We start from the raw sequence: 21,812 nt of genomic DNA, 5'->3' as shown, positions 1-21,812 counted from the left end.
AAAAAAAAAAAAAAAAAAAAAAAGGAATACATAGCTCTGTTCTCCTAAAATGGGACCATACCTACACTAAGAACTAAAGATATAGTAACATGATTTGATTCTAGGTGTTAGCCCTACCCCACACTATACTGTATCACAAAGACTCCCTAGAGACAGTGCAAATCCACGGCCAACCTGAAGTATTAGTGCACATCAAAGACGGCTAGAATGCCTGGGAGAGAGAAAAGCAACACAGATGGCCTCTGGCCCTCACACCCTCTCCTGCTCATTCCCAAGCCCACAGTGGTCTCTGAACCGGCTAGGCTTGCTGCTGCTTCCTTCCGTAACCTCAGTGAGATATATCAACCTGGCCTGGCTATATCCTTGGGGTCTCCAACGTCTCCAGTGATGTCCAGAAATCCTCAGAAAGTTCTAACAATAAAATGAAATTTAATTCACTGTTATAAAACCATAGGCCATTGGACTCGGGAAGGGGCACATCACACACCAGGGCCTATCATGGGGGGAGGGAGGGGGGAGGGATTGCATTGGGAGTTACACCTGATGTAAATGACGAGTTGATGGGTGCTGACGAGTTGATGGGTGCAGCACACCAACATGGCACAAGTATACATATGTAACAAACCTGCACGTTATGCACATGTACCCTAGAACTTAAAGTATAATAATAATAATAATAATAATAATAATAATAATAATAATAAAAGGCCATTTTTAGAATAAATATTAATTTGAAATAGCTCTTTGGATGTAGGGGCTCAAAGCACAAAATCAAGCAAGTGTTCACATTCTGCTGAAATGCCAAAGGTGCTGGGAATTGTAGTTGCACGGGATCAAACCAATGCATGTTTCCTTGGTCCGCAAGCCCTGTACTCCCAGCCCCCTGTTCTCAGTACTTCACAGTTCTTTTCTCTTTGACAAACATCTGACATTCGAATTCCCCCTTGAAATCCCCACCTCTTTGTAGAGATGTGTGTCCACAAAGTAAATTTTTAAACTTACAGAGAAAGCTAACAAAGGGGAAAATGAGAAAGGACAGAAAATAGAATGGAAATTAAAATTAATATTATTTTAAAAAATCTACTTGGTACCAGAAACTAGTGTATACACACACACACTATACATACACACATATATAATCTCATATATACATCTATGTAATCATATATATAAATCTCTAATCCTCACTACAATATTTACCTAACAGAAAGCTATTAATATTCCAGTTTCACAGATAAGGAAACTGAAGCTCAGAGAAACTAAACAAGCTGATCTCACAATAAAAAAAATAACAGAGTTAAGATGTCAACGCAGGTTTGCCTAGCTCCAAGCCCTATTTTCTTTTTCCTAAAACATCCTGCACAAGAAGTGTGGGAAAAAGGAGGGAGGAGAGGAGACCCTCAGGTCTTTCTTGTTGCTGCATCCTCCACTAAACTTTTCCTGGTAGTCAGATTTGGGTGACAGTTCCTCTTACTTGCTCCTGACATGCTTGACACTTCCGTATCTCACGGCTTACTAAACTGGTTTGTAATGAATTGTCTGTTTTTCCAATTTACCCTCAGACCATGGCCTATGTGAAAACAAGGCCCATATCTTATCTTGGCTGAAAAATAATGACTATAATAGCAGGTAACATTTATCAGGTCTTTTAATATGCCATACTCTGTGTTACATGCGGTATACATAGGTACTAGCTTTTTTCTACTTAAAGTGTGGTCCTGGCACCAGCGACACTGGCATCAGCCAGGAATTTGTTAGAAATGTAGAATCACAGGCATCACCCTAGACTAACTTAATCAGAACTTGCGTTTTTAAATACCCAGGTGATTTATGTGCCCACTAAAATTTTAGAAGCACAGTTATATCTCATTTAACTCCCACAGCGAACCTAAGAGGTCCCGATAACAGGAAAACTGGCTTACACAAGTGGTGTCACTACCGTATAGCACAGCGACAAGACCCATAGCTGATGCTCAGTAAATATTTGCAGGCAGAAGAATGGCAGCAAAACAGGTAGAGCTAGAAAAAGAACAGAGGAATGGATAATCCTCTGACCTCTGGTTTTGCCTCGTTTATACCAACTGCAGCAGCAGGTTGGAACCACAGCCCCCATGGCGTCAAGCTGTGTCAGTACAAGCTGTTTCCTTGCTCAAGCCAGGCCAAATCCTGCAGTGGTCATCAGTGTGCACAGTCAGGAGCTAGGAGCAAAATTTCCTCCCAAAAGATAATGTGAAGCAAAGTGCACATTGCTGATTATAGTACATCTAGGTCCTCTACCTCCTCCCCAAAGTAAATATTTTTAATTATCTGCTCACATATAAATGGTTGCATTTATAATTCCTACAAATCAATGCAAAATAGTATCAGACCTAAAGCATTACTCAAAACATACAAACTTTGTAGAAATTATTTAGACAAGGTATAAAAAAATACTCATGGGGGTGGGGGCTGGGGCGGTGAAAACTGCTGAATTCAGTAACAATTTGCTCCCTTTCTAAGAGCCCAACCTCCTTAACTGCTTACGATCAATGACTGAGGTAGATGAGGATCAAGTAGAACAAGAGACTGAATCCATGTAAAATTGTTTCACTTATACTGGTTAGGAGCCTTGTTAGGAAGCATGTTCCATGTGTCAGTCATTCTTCTAACACTTCTTAGGGATGCACTGAGTCCTAGCAACCCTATTATTAACCTGACTACACAGATGAGAAAACTGAGACACACACAAGCAGGATGCAGATTTGACCCCATAAACCAAGTTCTACTTTTTTTTTTAAATTATTTATTTTTTTGAGATAGGGTCTCGCTTTGTTGCCCAGGCTAGAGTGCAGTGGTGCGATTTCAGCTCCCTGCAGCCTCCGCCTCCTGGGTTCAAGCAATTCTCCCACCTCAGCCTCCCCAGTAGCTGGGATTACAGGGGCCCGCCATCACGCCCAGCTAATTTTTTTTGTATTTTTAGTAGAGACAGGGTTTCACCATGTTGGCCAAGCTAGTCTTGAACTCCTGACCTCAGGTGATCCACCTGCCTCAGCCCTCCAAAGTGCTGGGATTACAGGCATGAGCCACCACAGCCAGCCGGCCCCAAGTTCTTGAATTGATACCAGGGCAAGCAGCAGGGTGGGTGAAGCTGAGAGGTGCTGATAAAGGGACACCTCCCAGTTTACTGCCCACGCTTATCCGCTTATCCGACTAGTGAAACAAACTAGAACAAAGAGAAAATCACTCTCAAAAGGAAACCTGCCATTTTGAAGCACAGCTACTAAAGCATTAAGAATGCAGCTTCATTCTTAGATGTTGAGAAACACTCTGAGACAAATTGCACACGCTCTAAGGAGAATGGGCAGGATCACCTCCCCTGCCAAAAGAAAGGGCTACTACTCATAATTCTAAACCTAGTTCAAATTCAAATTCCCCCTTTCTGCTTTGCCACCAGAGCCTGAAGAGATCACTTCAGATGCTTTGATTCCTACAACTAATTTTATCCATATATTTCACTAGCCAATTAATCATACACAGACTTGCAAAATCACTTCTACTTGGCTTGAATTTACATTATATAGACTTTTTGCAGTCTTGCTGTCTTTCTTAAGAGCGTACAGAGCAAAACGTTTGAGAGGTCCCTGGGCTCCCCAGTTTCCCCTTTACCCCAGCAGAAGGCCTTGTACAGCATAGAAGACCAATGAATGAGTAACTGATTTCCATGCAAAGGCAAGTCAGATCTTTGAAAATGCAGCTTTGCAGAATTAGACCTCTGAGAAGGAAAGCTTTCAATGTGTTATTCATGCATGCTCGGCTGGTCTACTGTTTCTCCTTCAAACAATTAAATGAGCTTTACTGGGGTGTCTCCAAAATCCTGATACCAAATGTGCCATAGGAACACAGTGTTACAGGAACCCGCTTCACTAAACATATTTCCCTTCCACTCATTTTACCACCTCCCACCCTCTTGTATTTACAGGCTAAAGCAACACTATCATCTCTGCTTGCACCATAGCCTGGGAGATGTTAAGCACACCCACATTTTTCAGGAATTTCACAATTAATGTCTGGAATGTGTTTTGGATTATTCTTCAAAGGATGATATAGTTGCCCTAAGATGAATTCAATATTTTCCCTTCTCCCATTCGTCATTCTTTAGTCCACCCCCTCATTACTTCCTTAGGGTCATCTGTTTCATCTATAAGATATCCCCCAACTTCACAATGCCGTCCCCTGCCTCACCCAGCTGTTCACGCATTCATCCCGGTCATCGCATCTTCAACAAGCCACACAAAACAGAAACCTGTATCAAGTCACCAAATACATCCTACAAATGGATGTAATGCCCACACAGATTAAGGATTGTTCAGTTTTCTTCATACATTAATCTGACTGCTTACAACCCTACTGCCAACATCTTGGAGATTTTCCTGGTCAATGTTCAATATGTGTGAATGGCAACAAATATCTTCAGACTTGCTATTTTTGCCATTCTGATAATACGCAATCCATTTGCCCTTTGAAAAGTGTTTTATGTGACAGGACTCCTTGGTAACAGTGAAGATTCTATAAGTCTGGCAATCAAAGTGAAGGTCACTGAGTCCTGTCATTTATTTAAGTGCAGTGAATAGCTGGTCTCTCCATGTTTTGTCAATATTTACTTTTGAGAGGAACTAATTATTTCCTTGTTTACTTCGTTGGTTTCTCTTCCCACTCCCTGTTAACATAATGTTACAGGCTCTCTGCTTGTTTCTCTCTGGGATCTAAGGGCTCCCTCTCTACCTAAGGACTTCTGAGAGGAAAAATGAAACCCATTATTCGAAAACAAATCCAAGAGCTTAATTTTTCTAACTATAGAAGCTGATATTTTGCCTCCCTCTCCCGTTACTTAATTTGTAAATTAAAATTCGTGGACTCTTAACTTCAAGCCCTATTACAGAGTAGTGAGAGCAGTTTCCATGTGGCTTGTGCAAAACGAAATGTTAGGGTTCATTATCTGGCCTCCTGCAGCCTGCTCTCTGGAGCAGATCCTGTACACATTTTCTTCCAAGCAGCCATCATTTTCACTGACTGTCTTCCAGGGATAAGCAAAGAAACTTTGCATGGCAAGTTTCAGGAAACAAAATTCTGTTTTTTTGCTGTAAGTACCCCACTATATATACTTAGTTCTCTACATACTGCCCAATGAAAACTGGGTAAAAGGAAACGTTAAAATTCCTGGGGGAAATAAAAGGATTACATTCTGAAAGAGGTCGTTTTTAGACAGCAGTGGCGAAAAATATGGAATGCTAAGTTCCAAAAGATGAAGCTACTCAGTAAATACTCACCAGGAAAAAAGCTGGTGCTTACCCGATATAGCTATCACCTGAATCCAATACAACAGAGTCCTCGGAACAAAGGGACTCAAGCAGTCTCCACTTGGCTCCTAATCACTCTGTCTGTACAAACTGCCAAAACAAGTCGCCATCTGCCCTTCAACTGCCCAGAGAGGTTGGTCATGCTCTCCACCTTGCATCACTCCTTACAGAAGCATAAAGTGCTATTACACATGGGAGAAGAAATGGCTCTCACCCCCTTAGCTCAAAATACAAATCTCACTGTCCAATCAAAACCTTCTTTCTAGAAAATCTCACTTCATTAATTTTTCAAAACTCTGCCTTCAATCCTCCAAAGATGTTTTCCATCCAGATTTCTTTCTCCGGGGTTCAGGATCCACACTTGTTTCTCCGGCTTCTAGGTGATTTTCCTGGAGGCAGGCAGCCTGGCCAAGAAAACAGGCCAGTTAGGATGCTGCAAAGAGCAACAGGAGGTCTCAGCAGATGAATGGAAAGAGGAAAGAGACCTGCACCCTCCCAAGTCCCAAAAAGCACTTTCTAGACTGAGAGAAAGTAGAAAAAAACTTTTAGGTATCAGGCTCCATGCTCAGTTTTTCAAATGCACTTACCACCCCAGCCCCATCACAAAAGGAATAATTAAATCAGAATTTACTTAATAACAATCTAAACAATGCTGAAAAGAAATCCAAGTGTACATCTCACATGGTGCACAGGACACAACTCATCACATTAATTATTCAGAACATATTTTTTTCCTTCAGCATTCTTTCTATGGACAGGATTGTTCTTCCATTTATTCCATGTACTTTTACTGAGCGCCAACTGGGCCAGTATGCCTTAAAAACCTAAGGCAGTGAGCCACAAGCTAAAGGGGCTCATTTCTTCCATGATTTATCTAACTCATTTTGTGAACTGCAGTTAAAAACGTAATTTTTTTCCCCTGCAAAACCAGTATGAGAGTAAACACAGCTAAAAATTACTGCAAGCTGGCAAACAGAGAATATAATTTGTATTTAAATTATGTCATTGAAAGCAGGGAGATTAGTCATGATAATATTTCTATACCATGCAATATGTTTTTACAATGTAGCCAATTAAATAAGAAGTTTTCAAGAGTTTTCATTAACAGATACAACCAGTAGGGGTCATTTTAGTGCAAAAATTGCAGCAAGAGACTTTAACATGAATAAAATGTATTGATTCCTATTCATGTTAGTTATGATAACCATGCTTCACCACGTGAATTTCTGAATAAAAATGGAAACTGAGGGAAACACTGGCCATTCAGAAATTTCTTGTAAACTCACAGAAAAACAAGAGACAATACCTTCTAGGTAACTGCTGACATCTAACGACTCCTCTAATTCTTTCTTAAAAAATGGCGGTGGGGGGGAGGTTGGGGTATCACTTATCCCATGCTTTCCATAAATCTTGCCGTTAAGTGAAAACATGGAAATTTTAAACACACGACTGAAAATATCTGTCTAAATCCAACCATTATATCATGCCAGGTAACACTGTCCTTACTTTGGTTTCACAGATTTAGAATGCAAGTTGACTGCTGTTTTCAGTATTTTTTTTTTTTTTTAAATGAAGTGCCCTGGACACACAATACTGATAGTTGAAAACAGGCCTGCAAAATTAAAAGTGTTTCTAGAGAAACTAATTGAGATATAATCATGTCAACAAACCCTTCCAAGCATTTCAAAGCGAATACCAAGCACACAGGGTGTTACCAGAAAAAAGGAAGCTATGAGGGATCACATCATTTCAGAGGAATGAAAGGCTCACCAAACTGCCAAAATAACTCTATACTGTGACATGGGATATTGCTGCCAAAACACTCGATTACTGTAAATGTTCCCCGAGCATTTCCTTCACCAGAAACAGACTAAGAAGAAACAAAACAAGGGTTAGAATCTTCAGAACCTGCAAAAGTCCTTCTCGGAGCACAGCAGTTTCCACTGCATTTAACTGTGTTTCATGTTGCTTGTTCTTTTCAGATTTACGAGAGGCTGGATTAAGTTATACACTTCAAATGGCAGGGTTCAAAGATGCATCTTTTAGTCTAGGTCATTCAGAATTTCCAAAGTCAAAACACATAAAATGATATCGGAAGTTAATCTCACGGTCATTTTTCCTGAGGTAAGGCATAAAAACAAGTTATAAAAGGGGACAATACCAGGTGAGAGGCTTTTTTGTACTTCAGGCAAATGAACTCTTCTAACCCAATGTCTTATGTGTGCAGCAAAGCAAGTCCCTCCCCTCTGAGAAGAGTTCCCTTCACTCATCACTGCCCACTAGCTGCCAAACCAGAAAGGCCTCCCCTATTTTCCTGAACTGCTCAAACCCTAAAACTAGACAGGTATAAATAAGTACCTATGTGTATGTCTGTGTGTACTGAGAGAGAATCACAGCACTGTAGCCTTTTAATAGATGCATTTTTATCCTTAAGGCTGTCACCTCCTTTTTCAGTATCCCAGCATACTAAACAAACACACACACAGATGCTTCAGAATAAACCGTTCCCTGGACTGTGCTGACTGTGAGTAGTGAGGAAGGCACGCCGGGCAGAGGGCGCCGGTCCCTCCTCGCCGCCTCCCCAGAAACTAGGCTGCTGCGTGCGCTCTGCTCACTCGCCAGGATGCCCCCGGAACAGCATCGTCAGCCCAACGTCAGCCCGAGCAGGGATCCCACTTTTAACTGATGCTCACCGAACCCTGCCCCCGTTAGCCACATTAAAATAAATCACTGCCTCGCTCTAGACCCCAAACCACACCAGGCACCCTGAAGGCCGAAGCAAGCGGGCAGGGATTAAGGCCAGCACGCACCAACATTGGCTTCCCAAAGAGAAAGACTCCACTAATCTCTTTCTCCCTCCGTCAATCTCAACACCGCAGAGCACAATGCGTGCTGGAGAAGCCAGCAGAACAATCCCCGCTGTCAAAAAAACAAAAAGGAGGAACCGGCAACACGATAGGAAACACGCGGGTATCTGCTATTAAAAAGCAGCCACTAATAGCAAGAACTTTTCACTCCCAGGTGCAACCCCCACCCCCTTTTCCTTTCAGGAGAGAAAGCCTTTGACCGTTTTCAATGGGCAAATAAATGAGTAACCACCGTGTGTAACTTCCCCTAGGCTGACATATTCCGAGGCTGAAACTGATTTATGTGCGGAGGAGGAGGAAGGGGGTGAAGAAAGAGCTCAAGGAAAAAATAATAAAAGAGTCACTCGGGGAGTGCGAGCTGGAGACACGTCTCCTCCGTCAACAGAAAAAGGACTTTCGCCGCCGGTGTGCAGCTCACGGTGCCACACTGCGCCAGTGCGGGGAGGGCGGTAGGGACGGGCTCCCCGAGGGGCTCGCGCGCGGCAGAATCCGCAGTGCCCCCCGCCCGCGGAGCCCCCACCTCGGGGTGCAAGCCCGGGCAACCCAGTCCCAGCTGGAACGGCCACACTTGTGGGCGTCAGTGCGGGGACAGGAGCGATCCTCCACTCGCTCGCCCCCACCCACCATACCCAACCTCGCCCGCGGCTGGCTAAGCGTCGGGGTGAGCAGCGAGAGGGAACGTAGGGCCGCGGGGGCACTCTCCCGGGGGCGGCGGCCGCCCCTCCTCCCGCGGAGCCCTCTTTCCTGCAGAAAGTCTCGGCCAAACTTTGTTCGGCGCAACCAGCGCCGAGGGGGCTGCGCGGGCCAGGTGGGAGGGGGCCCGCAGCGGGCGGCCGTACCTTCGCAGACGCCCGCTTCATACTCGGTAAGGGAGTCGCCATTGAGCGCGGGGCGGATGACACAGCGCAGCCCCCGGTCGCAGGTTCCGTAAATCCCGAAGGTGCCGCCGCAGCTCTCGTTCCTCTGGCTGGCGCACGTGTAGCAGCAGCCGCAGACACCCTGCACGATGCTCCCCGGGCAGTTCCTGGGCTCCTCGCACTTGGACTCGTCACAGGGCAGGCAGACCAGCGCCCGGGTGCCGGAGCGCGCCAGCAGCAGCAGCAGCAGCCCCAGCAGCGAGACCAGGAGGTGCCCGCAGCCGGCCAACCCCCTGCCCCCCCCACCTAAGTACATCTCCTGCGGCCGCCGCCGCCGCCTCCTCGCAGCCGGGGGGGGAGCGGGGCGGGCGCCCTCCCCGGCGGGGCACACGCGCCGCCCGCGCCGCACGCAGCCACGGTCTTCACGCCCTCTCGGGGCCCCCTGGGGGGCGGCCTCCTCGCGGGCGAGGCCCCCGCCCTCTGCGGGCTCCGCAGACCCGGAGCCACGAAGGTGGCGCCGCGGCAGCGCGGCTTCCCTCCTCTCCTCCCGGGAGGAGGGGGAAAAAAGAAAAGTTTCCTCCCGCAGCTCGGTTCAACCCAAACTTCGGCGCGGCGGCGGCGGTGGCTGCTGCGCTCAGTTCCATGCCGGGCTGCGGGCCTCCTCCCTCCCTCCTCCGAGTCGGCCGACCCGCAGCAGCCGCAGCCTCCGGCCGGTCCCGCCTCCCGAGCTGCCGAGTGGGCGCGGTGCGCAGCACTAGATCCGCGGCGTCGCTCCGCGCGCCCGCTCCCGTCCTACCTGCGCCGCTCCGCCGGGCGCTTAGTTATGGCTTGGAGCCTCCGGCGTCGGGCTGCGCCCTCCCCCATCCTACTCCTCCCCCAACCTCGCCCCCCCCCACCCGCCGGCGCCAGCCGCTCATTGGTGCCCCCCCTCCCCGGCCAGCCGGCCCCCTCGCTCCCCCTCCCCCTGGGCGGCCGGGCCCTTCCTCCCTCACACCGCCTCCCCATTTCTGGGTCTCCTCCTCCCCGAGCGGCGCACAAACCGGCCTCTGCCACCGAGCCGCGGCTCTGGCCCCGGCACCGCGGGCGCGCTGCGGAAGGGCTTGGGGCGCACCCAGCGAGCAGCGAGAGTCTCGGTGTCCCGGGCGCCCGCTGGCACCGTGGCCGCGGCGGCCGGCCTGGGAGCTAGGAGGGCGAGGCGCCTGCACCTTCGGGGCCAGATTGGAGTTCGAAGAGTGGCGGGGACCCCAGAAGCTCCGGGCCGGGGCGATGGCTGCAACCTCGGGAGGGTATCCGCCGGATCGAACCCCGGGAAAGGGAAGCAAAGGCATGGAACCTCCGCACACTGGATGAGAATCCATCTTCCACTCGAGCTGGGAATAGACTTTGTAAAAGATATTATGTAATGGAGTCTCGGGAACCCTGAGACCTCTCCACCGAAGCTGAAGTGAATTAATTAAGTGCTTTAAACGGTCTTGGTAAATATTACGCGGGAGCTGGGGAGGACTGTTAGGATGGCTGTAGCTTGAGTTGAATTTTAACTGTCCTCATTCTGGGTTTTGTCGCTCTGCTGTCTGCGCCAAGGTGCTGTGTTACGGGAGGGAGTGACTGGAAAGTAACAAAGCTGAATCTTTCTCCCTGAAGTAAGGCCGAAGATTGGATTACTACACGCCTTGATATGACACTGTACCCGTAGATCTCATGCACCATTAATGCCATATGGCATTGCCGTTTTCTTTCTCAGTTCGTGGACAAAAGTGGTGGGTGTTCATTATCTTCATTGTCAATGCATTAATAAAGAAGATGTGTGGTACATAGTCTTTGTGATAAATCAGGTAAAGAAGCAACGGAAGTGATGCAAAATGCACCGTGTGGAGATGGTTTGTCTTCAGTGGTTGTCAGAAAAGGTTCTCGTCATGATGGCTCTGTCACTGATGGGATGTGAAGTCGTAATCCGCTCCGTAGTGGCCTGCCATTCACAAGATGGGTACCAAAGTGAATAACATTAATTAATTGACAAAAAAATGACTGTGGTCAATGGGGGAAAAAATCGATCCCGTGGCAGGTGTGAAGTGGGAATGGCTGGCCCACCCTCTGATCCAAGATGGTCTGGCTGCAGGAAGGTGACAGCCAAGTGGATTCTGAAAATCGTGACTAATGAACCCAAAGTTAATAGCTGGCAGTGCAAGGAAAGAGGAAACAAAGCTACCTTTGAAATTTTATGTTTGTGGAACAAATTTATACTTACGATAAATACTTTAGCTTAACCACTCTCTCTAATCGTGAATCCAAAAGCCAGAGTTACCAGTGGAATATTCCCCCATGATTGGCATCAGAAACTAAACATTTCTCCTATCATATTTCTTTGTCCAAGGAGAGGAAGAGGCTCATTAATTATCACTGATTATTATAGGGCCACGAGGAAGATGTTCAACAGTGGAAAAGGGGAGTGAGCACTGCATTTTCTAGAGGGGTTTACAGAGTTGTTGCAATGAAATAATTCCTGCAGTTGTGTGGGAGGTCAGATTAGATGATCTCCAAAGGCCCTCATACCCACAGGGTCCATAATAAGTGTCAAGTGGCAAAATCATTTAAAATATGCTAGGTTTTCTATTAGAAAAACCAGAGACTGGGCCTGGTGGCTCATGCCTATAATCCCAGCACTTTGGGAGGCCAAGGTGGGCAGATCACTTGAGGTCAGGAATTTGAGACCAGCCTGGCCAACATGGTGAAACATGGTGAAACCCTGTCTCTATCAAAAATACAAAAATTAGCTGGGCATGGTAGTGCGTGCCTGTAATCCTAGCTACACAGAAGGCTGAGGCAGGAGACTCACTTGAACCCAGGAGGTGGAGGTTGCAGTGAGCCGAGATTGTGTCCTTGCACTCCAGCCTGGGCGACAGAGCAAGACTGTGTCTCAAAAGAAAAAAGAAAAGAAAAACAAACAAAAAAACTGAAGAAAAATAAAATACACATTGTTAAACATTGTTCTTTCTTATCACCGAACAAGGCAGCAGCACTTCACTGTGGGATCTGCCAACGAACTGTCATCATTGCTCTGTGTTAAAAGGTCCCTTCCACTCTTGCAGAGGAGGTTATCTGTATTTCTGTTCAAATGCAAGTATAAAGACATTAAAATGTAGCAGATAACATTGTAGGACCTGACAGGAAAAGCCAAGCTCAGGTGATGAGAAAAAGGCAGAAGTGAGAAAGCTACTGTAGTTAGGAAAGAAGGAGGTAATAAACATTGTCAAAGTTCAGCTTCTATTTATTTTTAAGGGGACATATTAAGGATTAAGGAAAGCTACAGATGAGCACAGGCAAAGGATAATATGGAGATGACTATTCATTGTTCCTGGGACTTCAGAGGTAGAACCACCTGGAAGGTAGATGGACAGATACAAAATGAGAAAGGTTGACTTCTCACAGGAATTCAAGTCAGGTTTAGAAAGGACTGGGGCGATTCTTTAAGACGAAGATGATTGTATCAGCTCAAAAAGAAAAAAAAAAAAATCAAGTTACATTACACATGCCCTTTGCCATAGAATTAATAGTCATAGCAATAGAGAAAATAGGATTCCTTGAAGCCAGTAACTGGTAGCATATGAGAAACGTGCAAGGTCCTGGCAGCTTTTCTGAAACCAGTGTGTGAATCAGGAGCTCAGTTATGAAACAGCTCTTTCTTCTCTGGGATCCAGGAGAGATGATAATAAGGTAGTGAGAAACCGAGGCAATGATATTGAGGCTCAAATACAAAAGTATTTTCTTACCTTCTGAGACCAGACTAAGGTTACAGAAAGAGTTCAGGCGAGCCCAACATGATGACAATCAGGTGTCATGGGTAAAAGTGGACTAGGAAGAATTACCCTGAAATTGAATGGACCCTGAAAGTCATGAACGAATGTTAAGAATTAGAGTCACACGTGAAATATGGTTTAACACCTCCCTTTCTGGGAAGCCTTCTTGAGCTTCTTTATCTGTTCTACAGCATTTGTAAGTACCTCTGCTTGCAGCATTTATCGTGTTGCATTATAAATAGTTATTTAAATAACTCTGAACCCAATTAGCTTGTCAGCTCATTGGAGAGGGCAGGACTTATAAAAATGCATGCATGAATGGGTTCAAAAACAGAGAGTGAAGAATTACAGACAAAAGATATTTGAATATTATTGTCTGCAGCCCTTCTCTCTTGGTTTTAGTAAATACTTCCAAATCAGTACTTGAAAGGGTTGATAGGGGCAGGAGGGAGTCATCGAAGCTGGGGTGGGGAGGGGTCGGGGGGTCAGGGAACAGGTCTGGAAGGAACCAGGAATTAGGAATTTCTGATGGAGGTCTAGAAGAAGAGATCGTCTGCCCTCTATTGGCCACCCCGGGAATTAATAAATTGTTGAAAATGTCTGAAAATCACAGTGCCCATTTTTTGGCCTAAGCAGAAAGTGGAAATGAGAGGGCAATAAACAGAATGTTAGTATGAGACCCCGCCTTACCGATACAGTGTCTAGTCCAGCCTCCCACCTATACTCACACTCTCTGGGATTTGCCTGCTGTTTGTATTTTCTCTTCCTGAAATGAAAAGAAAAATGTAGAAGTTGCCTTTGAGTTTGATTCACATACTGTTGGAATTGAGTTGCACAAGAGAAGAAACCTCATTGTGTTACGAAAATGTTGCATATGTATTAGAAAGTGCTACGAATAAACCAAGGTGACAGGTCTGGCCCGTTTCACCCTCTTATGCCACCTCTCCGGTCTCCTCAGCTGGTATCACTTATATATGGGTTCTCACTTAATCTAGGCTTGGCCACTGCAGTAATACAGACAGACCCTAGTTTGGAGGCTCAACCGTCTGCATCTTGGGCTCTGAATCTGAACGTGAACTCTATTACCACCCCATAATACTTTATTTTTGCTAAGTGGGTTCTTATTTACTCTGCCTGTGAATGATAGCTACTGCAGAACTACCAGAAGGGTTACAAGACATCTGCACAGAACACAGGTTCTCTTTGAGGTTTGGCCTAGGATCCTGACACACACACACATACACACACACACACTCTCTCTCTGACTCTCTCTCTCTCTCTCTCTGTACAAGTTTAAACAAGGTATTTATCCTTTCTGAATCTGTCTTCTCTGTAAAACAGGGACAAGAATACCAACCATACAGGGTATCGTGTGGATAAAATGATTGTTCGCCTTTTCTATTGTTATCTTTAGAGTCCTTCTAATTGAGTGTCTTCTCAAGTTTTATGCTTGAGCTGGAATCCCTGCTCTCTGATATCTCAGCATTCATTGCTGTGCAACATCTGTTGGATCAGATATTGCATTTTTTTTTACCTTCTTAGGATCTTCTGTTGGCCCTGTTTTGACAGTCTGTCTCATCTTGGGATTTTAGCCTCTGTGATATTTTCTCAAATCCATTTCAGTTTCTGACTTATTTTAAAGAGCAGTAATTGGTAATGATAATAGTAATAGCTAACACTAATAAAGATCTTATTAATTGCTAGTCAACATGCTAGATGCTTCATATAGTTTATTTTAAGTAATCTATGGAAGAGCCCTGTAAGACCACTGGTTTCTATTATGTCTAGTGCCTTATGTTGTCTTCATTTTTTACAGGCGAGGAATCTGAAGTATAGGAGGGTTGTGAGGTATAGGAGGTTGCCAAGGTCTCAGAGCTATGTGTACGGATATTAAGCTTAGAACCCAGTCCTATTCTGCCTTAAGGGCCTGTGTATTTAACTACCTCAATTCAGTAAGTTGGGTAACAGTGAGCTGCTTTTCTTTTCAGTTTTGTTGTTTTGTGTGGGCCTCGTTTAAAATTGCTAACATCTATGACAATATCTTGTCTTCTTTGCTAATTTGCATATAAAAAGTTTAAATACTGATTAATGTTTTCTCAAAATGGAAATAAGACCATTGTTTTCCTAACTACTGAATAACAAATATTTATATAATGTTTGCCATGTGCATATTTTAAAATTACCTTAAAATATTACCACATTTAATCCTCCATATAACCTGATGAGGTAGGTAATGCATTTTACAGGTACATTTACACCTATTTAAAAGGAAAAATTGGGCTGGGTGTGGTGGCTCATGCCTGTAATCTCAGCACTTTGGGAGGCCAAACTGGGTGGATCACTGGAGCCCAGGAGTTTGAGACCAGCCTAGGCAACATAAGGAGACCCCGTATCTACAAAATAATAATAATAATGAATTAGACAGGCATGGTGGGGTGTGCCTGTACTCAGGAGGCTTAAGGTGGGAGGATTGCATGAGCTCGTGAAGTTGAGGCTGAGGTGAGCCGAAATTATACCACTGTATTCCAGGCTGGGTGACAGAGAGAGACACTGTCTCTTACTTTTCCAATAAAGGAAAAATTGGAATTCAAACTCAGGCAGTATGGGGACAGAATCCACTCTATGCAATATTACTTCTAATATATATATATATTTTACAAATACATGCTTACTGGGGAGAAAATGAGAAAAGACACACAAGAAAAAAAGAAGAAAGAAAAACCTCACCTATAATGGTTTTGTCTGAGGTGAGATAAAACCGATAACATTTTGACACATCCTTGAAGGTTTATTTTCCCCATACAGTATAAAATATAAAATGGGATATGTATCTAGCTCATAATTGGCTTTAACTTTCACATATATGTGCATATTGATCTTTAGAATCAATAACTGCATCCTTTTTACCATTGATGATTATTCCACTGAATGTGCATATTGCATTATATTTAACTGATTCCATATTAACATAAATTTAGGGGTTTTGTGTGCTTTACATTTTCACTGTTATAAACAAAGCTGCAATACATTTCCTTTTAGCCAAATCTTCCAACACTGGTCCATTTATTTTCCTTGGCAAATTCCCAAAAGTGAAATTGTTGTTTGGGGATCAAAAGTTATGCCCATTTTGACATGCATTGCCAGATTGCCTTCTAGAAACTTATTCACACAAATTTCCTCAAACACTTAATGAAAGTTCCCATCTCTCCAGTGTAGAGGCCCTTCAGGTTAAAAACCATTTCTTGTTGCTTTAAAAGCACCTTACATTGTAAAGCTTTAAACATTTTTTAACATAAAAAATTGCTTTCACATTTATTATTTCATTCGATCCTTCAACATTAGGAGAGTTTAGCTGTGGATCACCAAATGTTTTAACCTTACAAATTGCCAAATCATGTAACCTGGCAAATTTAAAGAAAGTGTTATGTACTCAATTAAAATTTTCTCCTAAGAAGGAGTGCTTTTTATAAAACTGAACTAATAAAAGGGAATAAATTATTGAGACCATCCAAAGGTTAAGAAAATTTATCCTGTGCTTATAGACATTTTTTCCGGAAAGTTGGAAAAAACAAGTGTAAGAAAATTGAGAAGAGAGGACCCAGTCATGCATTATAGTGAAGAGGAGGAATTTCCATCTGTTGCAGTGCTACCCACCTCTCTGTCTTTTCTTTCGACCCCACTGCCTGTTCTACTATGTACTTTCAATAACCTGAAGAGTCACACATCCAAATTGTAGAAATTCTTCCCCAAATCTATGTGGCATCTGTGTTAAGAAATACAGCTCAATTTATTTCAACAATGACATCACTGACATACACATTTGTGTAATGTTTGTTTTGGAATTGCCTTGTGTAGTCCCTTGAGAAATAAGACACATTGTTTGTTCTATCTGACCCAACATATGATAAGCATATTATGAAGAACATGTAGTGAAGCAGATTATCTTCATTCACCGAACTGGCTCTAATTTACTTCTTATAATCTTTATCAAACTCACCCTCAAAGGAAGATTTACCACTGTTGAGAGTATTATAAATAACCAAAGCATGTTCTAGAGAAAGTATCAAAAGAAGAGTTTCTATTATTTTTTTTATTTTTTATTTTTCAGTCTTTCATATGATTTCATTTTCTTCCTTCAGCCATAATAATATGATATCCAAATTTTGTCTTAACCCGTGGGTCTGTAAACACAGGCTTATCCATCCCACTTACAGGCAAGGCAAATGCTGCTTCTTGAAATGGTCCCACCATGGACCCTCTGGTCATCCAACCCAAGTCGCCCCCTTGCCTGGCTTTATCTTCACTATACTGTGAGGCCACTTCATTGAATCTTATCCCAGACTTTAACGTTTCCATGGCTTCCGTGATTTTGCCATGTTTTTCACATAGAATGTGTCTGACCTTTACTGCATTGCCACCACCTTTGGGACCTTGAGCTTTCTTGTCAGCACTGTCACTCCCAGAGGCTGCTCCCCCTTTCCCCGCTTTTCCAGAACCAGTTTTTCCTTTGGGCGGCATCTTGGAAGCTGGTTGTTGAACTCTGAACTAAGAAGAGTTTTTAAATAAAAGTAGGCCTTGATGGTATCCATGGAACAAGCAGACAGCTTTTCCAAGTAACTGCTGGCAAATGGACATCACGCATTTGAATGTAAATTCTGGTATTATGATGTTCTTCAGAATACTGATATTTTTTGCTGATATCCTATATATCATGCAACTACTTCGTCATTCAAATGAGAATTCATTACCTGTTTTCAGGTGGGAAATGGTGGTGCTCACCAGTATCTCTGGTCCTTCTCTTCATTTCTGACACACAGCTAGACGACACTTACCAGCTTTCTTGCAGTGAACTGGAGTCATGAAACATGGATGGAAGTGATAGGGATCTTTTTCAGGGCTGGCCTCAGAACCCTCTCCACAGTCCTGCATATTGTCTTATTCCCTTTCCTCTGGCTGGCGGCAGGGCTTTGCATAGAGAACTCTGAAGCACTGGAAGAGTCTGGAACCACTAGATGGATGGATCCTGGGTCCTTGAATGACTGCATGAAGCGGACCTCTCACATACATACAGACACTTCATTCAATTTCAGTGGTCTCTGATTTGAGTGACAAATGAATATTTACTGTGATAAGTAACTGAGATTTCAGGCTTGTTATAGCAATTAGCCTCCCTTCACACAATTTTGGCTTAAATAGAAATAACATTGGCCAGGCGCGGTGGTTCACGCCTGTAATCCCAACACTTTGGGAGGTCCAGGTGGGCGGATCACTTGAGGTCAGGAGTTCAAGACCAGCCCTGGCCAACATGGTGAAACCCCGTCTCTACTAAAAATACAAAAATTAGCCAGGCATGGTGGTGCACACCTGTAATCCCAGCTACTCGGGAGGCTGAGGTAGGAGAATCTCTTGAACCCAGGAAGTGGAGGTTGCAGTGAGGAATGGAGATCATGGCATTGTACTCCAGTGACAGAGCAAGACTCTGTCACACACAAAAAAAGAAATAACATTAAACATTTATTCATGTTCTCAGAAAAAAAATGCAATTTGACATGCACTTATAACTCACCTGCATTTGTTTGTTAACTATGTAATGAATGTGCAAAGATTAGGTTACCAATCCTGGCATTTAAATTATTTTCAGTATCATAATATTCCAAGTAGGTCTTAGCATTTTATTACTACTGATTAATATAAATTAAATAATATAAAAACCTTTCACTTTACTCAAATGGGAGAATGACCATCTCTATTATGCTACCCAGTGGGTTTTAGTTCCTGAACTTTCACACTCTCAGACCATCTCTGCTCATCACACTATTGTAGGTAACCAAGATCCTATAAACTCAAAAGAGAATGAGACTCTTCAAAACCCCATTTTCTCCATTTCACAAGTCCTTCAGATCCACAGGGTTACTATGAACTATAAAATTAGTACCACTTCCTATTTATCGTTTAAAAAATATTTTGAAATTTTGATATCAGGTTCTAAGCTTATCATATCCATATTCCTTATCATTATTTTTGATAGCTTAATGTGTCTTGATCATCTTATTGGCTATATTTGTTATACTTCACCAACTTTTTCAACCTCAAATGAAAGTTCATGCAACAAATCCAGTTCATTGCCTAAAAGCTAGTTGCCAATGAACTATGACTGGGTAAATGACTACTGGTTTGAGATTAGCCAGTAAAAATGGAACATTGAGGTCATAAGGCATGAAACCATGCAGAAAAAAATTATAAGACATAGATTCCAAGAGTGTTTCCATCATCAACTGATTATTGCCAAAGACCGTGTCATGTTTCCCATTTAGATTTTGCCAGGAAGAAAAGCTAACCAGCAATGCCAATCACAGGTGTTTGAAGAAGAGGATTTTTCAATTTTTCCTTGACAAGCAATTGATTGAATTAGGAATGTCCTCAATGATGATGAGGCATTGTGCTACAAGGTGCTCTAATAGAACAAACTCTTGGAAATCAAGTTGACCTGGGGTCAAATTCTGACTGTGTTTGTCACTGTCTCTGTGAGTTTGAGTAGGTTGTTTGAATTTCCTTTCTCTCACCAGTCACTTAGGAAATTAGTATCTACAGGATTCTGAGCATATAATAGATGCTCAATGATTCTCCTAGCATTTCTTATAATTTGCTTTTTAAAAATTGTAATAGAGTTAGCTATTCACTGAATGTTTGCCACCTTCAAAAACTTTGTGAGATGGGCCCTAGTCTGGTTCTAAAATATAGGGGTACTTTTAGTCTGTGTGAGACTCAAAGCCAAGGATTTCACTTCATAATCACTATGCTCCCTTGGCAGTCTGCAGTTATCCTGTCATCTCACTTACCTGTCTCCCCACTTAGGGTGCATGATTTCTTATTGGGCAGAATAGGAACTCTGAAGCCAGGAAATGGAATCCTGCTTTCCTAATCACTAGACTGATTGCAAAACTAAATGTCACTTCCCTTGCACTCAAAGGACCTACTATCTAGTGTGGGCAATTGGTAAATCAACATTTTCAACATAGTGCAGTAGACGTTTACCAAATCAGGTCTACATGAGGAAATTGGGGAAAGTTTCACAAAATTCCCTTTTACAAAAGAAAAGATAGTTGGATTGGATCTTGAAGGAAAAATAGTTATTTACCAGGTTTATAGGGTAAGGGAGGAAGAGGAAGAGATTCCAAGCCGAAAAACAAAACAAAAAATAAACAAAACAAAAACAGTGAAGTGCCTAAAATAGAGTTTGGAACATAGTAGGTATTCAATAAATGTTGAAAGAAGAAAGAGAACGTAGACTTTTGCAATGGAAGGAAAAATTAACTTTGAGGCAACCGGTTGCTCAGTGGTAAATGTTAGGAGAAAGGATGTTAATGTTGGGCTGGATGATAAAGACCCAAAATCTGCAGCAGAGTTTAGACTTCATCCTGTGGGGTTTCAGAGACAAGTGGAATTTTGAGAGACAAGTGACCTCATCAGATTCCCATTTGTAAAGATATTGCACTGATTTTAAGACATACTTTTAAAATATTTTAACAGTTCTAAAAGTAAGATGCATCCTACATTTAATGGCATATTATAGTTTGACAGTGTGAATTTTCTTTCTTGGTAGTGTATAAAGTAACATTTTTGCTTACAAATGATGGCATTTTTAATAGAAGATTGAAATTATGGCAGTAGAGTAACAGAAGAACAATGAGTGGAAACAAGGAAACCCATTGGGAGATTTATCAAATAGCGTAGCTGCGTAGCTGTGGGATAATGAGCAGTGGTGTAAAACCAAATATGCATTGATAGATTTAAAAACTCCAAAACAGATTAGGAGTTTCTGAATTTGATGGATTAAATCTACCTTTTGGTTTTCCATTTTGTTATTTACTTTGCTTTGCTGCACAGCTAGAACCTGAAGAAAGCTCCTAGCTTTTCACTAAAACCATGATTCTCAGGTGAATAACTTAAGTATAAATAGTATTATTTAATATCTGTTAGGCCCTGAAATTTTTCAAGGAAAGTACAAGCCCTGTGTACTAAGAAGGACTACTTTTAGTACTGTATCCAAGGGTGTCTGCTCTTTTCTCTGAGATTTCTTGTAAGAAATACAAAAAGTTTAAAAGCATTGGAAAAGCCTTCAAATATCCCCAGATCCAACTGTTTCATTTTGTAGATGAGGAAAATGAAATCATGGGGTGTTGATGACTTTACATTTGCTGACTCTTAGCAGCGGGAGTAGTTTGGAATAGTTTGGAACCCTCCTTCACCATCCTATGTATCAGCAGGTTACCTGTTTATCTACCTCTGGATTAGCTCAGACTCCAGTTCTAGTCTTGAGCAGACAGTACAAAAGTATCTTCTACCCCAATTGCCACTATTTAAAGTTAATAAATTTGTTACCAGTTCTCCTCTCTTTTTACTCTCTCATTATTAGTTTTGCCTGGACACCGGGTTGTGTGCATTCTAACCTCTGCTGATTAGTTGATGGTGTCTGGGATAGGGCTCTGTGACCTGGGCATTTGCTGCCTACCTCACCTTTCCCTTCTTCTCTCCCCTCCCCTCCCCTCTCCTCCCCTCCCTCCCCTCTGCTCCCCTCTCTTTTCCCTTCCTTTTATCCTTCCTTTCATTCTTCCTTTCTTTCCTTCCCTCCTTCCTTCCTTCCTTCCTTCCTTCCTTCCTTCCTTCCTTCCTTCCTTCCTTCCTCTTTCCTCTCTCTCTCAACAGGGCTCAGGTGATCCTTCCACCTCAACCTCCTGAGTAGCTGGGACTACAGGCATGCACCACCATGCCTGGCTAATTTTTCTATTTTTTTGTAGAGGTGGGGTTTCACCATGTTGACCAGCCTGGTCTCTAACTCCTGAGCTCAAGCAATCGGATTACCTCAGCCACCCGAAGTGCTGGGATTATAGGTGTTCACTGAGCCCTGCCTAGTGCTTGAGTTTCTGATGGGCACCACCTGTCTTTCTGTGCACCAGA

The 21,812-nt window shown here is 43.3% G+C and overlaps 2 protein-coding genes and 1 pseudogene across 6 annotated transcripts in view; 1 reads left to right on the top strand and 2 right to left on the bottom strand.

Moving 5' to 3' along the window:
* The window catches only part of CRIM1 (cysteine rich transmembrane BMP regulator 1), a 197,358-nt gene extending 187,640 nt beyond the window's left edge, over window positions 1–9,718 (bottom strand). For 4 of the 5 annotated variants that reach the window (XM_017871277.1, XM_017871279.1, XM_017871280.1 and 1 more), the window contains exon 1: window positions 9,043–9,407. In XM_017871277.1, the coding sequence (XP_017726766.1) occupies window positions 9,043–9,376 (334 nt within the window). In that variant the 5' untranslated portion in view covers window positions 9,377–9,407. Of the gene's footprint in view, window positions 1–9,042 lie in introns of all 5 variants that reach the window. The other variant, XM_017871276.1, reaches the window with a different exon arrangement.
* A 165-nt stretch (window positions 9,719–9,883) lies between these two features.
* LOC108529156 (uncharacterized) lies at window positions 9,884–10,870 on the top strand. Its single transcript, XM_017871275.1, has 2 exons — window positions 9,884–9,900; window positions 10,001–10,870. The coding sequence occupies exons 1-2, from the start codon at window positions 9,884–9,886 to the stop codon at window positions 10,461–10,463; spliced, it is 480 nt and encodes a 159-aa protein (XP_017726764.1). The 3' UTR covers window positions 10,464–10,870.
* Window positions 10,871–16,976: 6,106 nt separating this feature from the next.
* Window positions 16,977–17,393, bottom strand: LOC108529157 (peptidyl-prolyl cis-trans isomerase NIMA-interacting 4 pseudogene; annotated as a pseudogene).
* Window positions 17,394–21,812: the final 4,419 nt, after the last annotated feature.

This window comes from Rhinopithecus bieti, unplaced genomic scaffold (genome assembly GCF_001698545.2).
Source record: "Rhinopithecus bieti isolate Rb0 unplaced genomic scaffold, ASM169854v2 scaffold_6547, whole genome shotgun sequence".
NCBI classification, from domain to species: Eukaryota; Metazoa; Chordata; class Mammalia; order Primates; family Cercopithecidae; genus Rhinopithecus; species Rhinopithecus bieti.
This window is presented reverse-complemented; position numbering and strand designations above follow the sequence as displayed.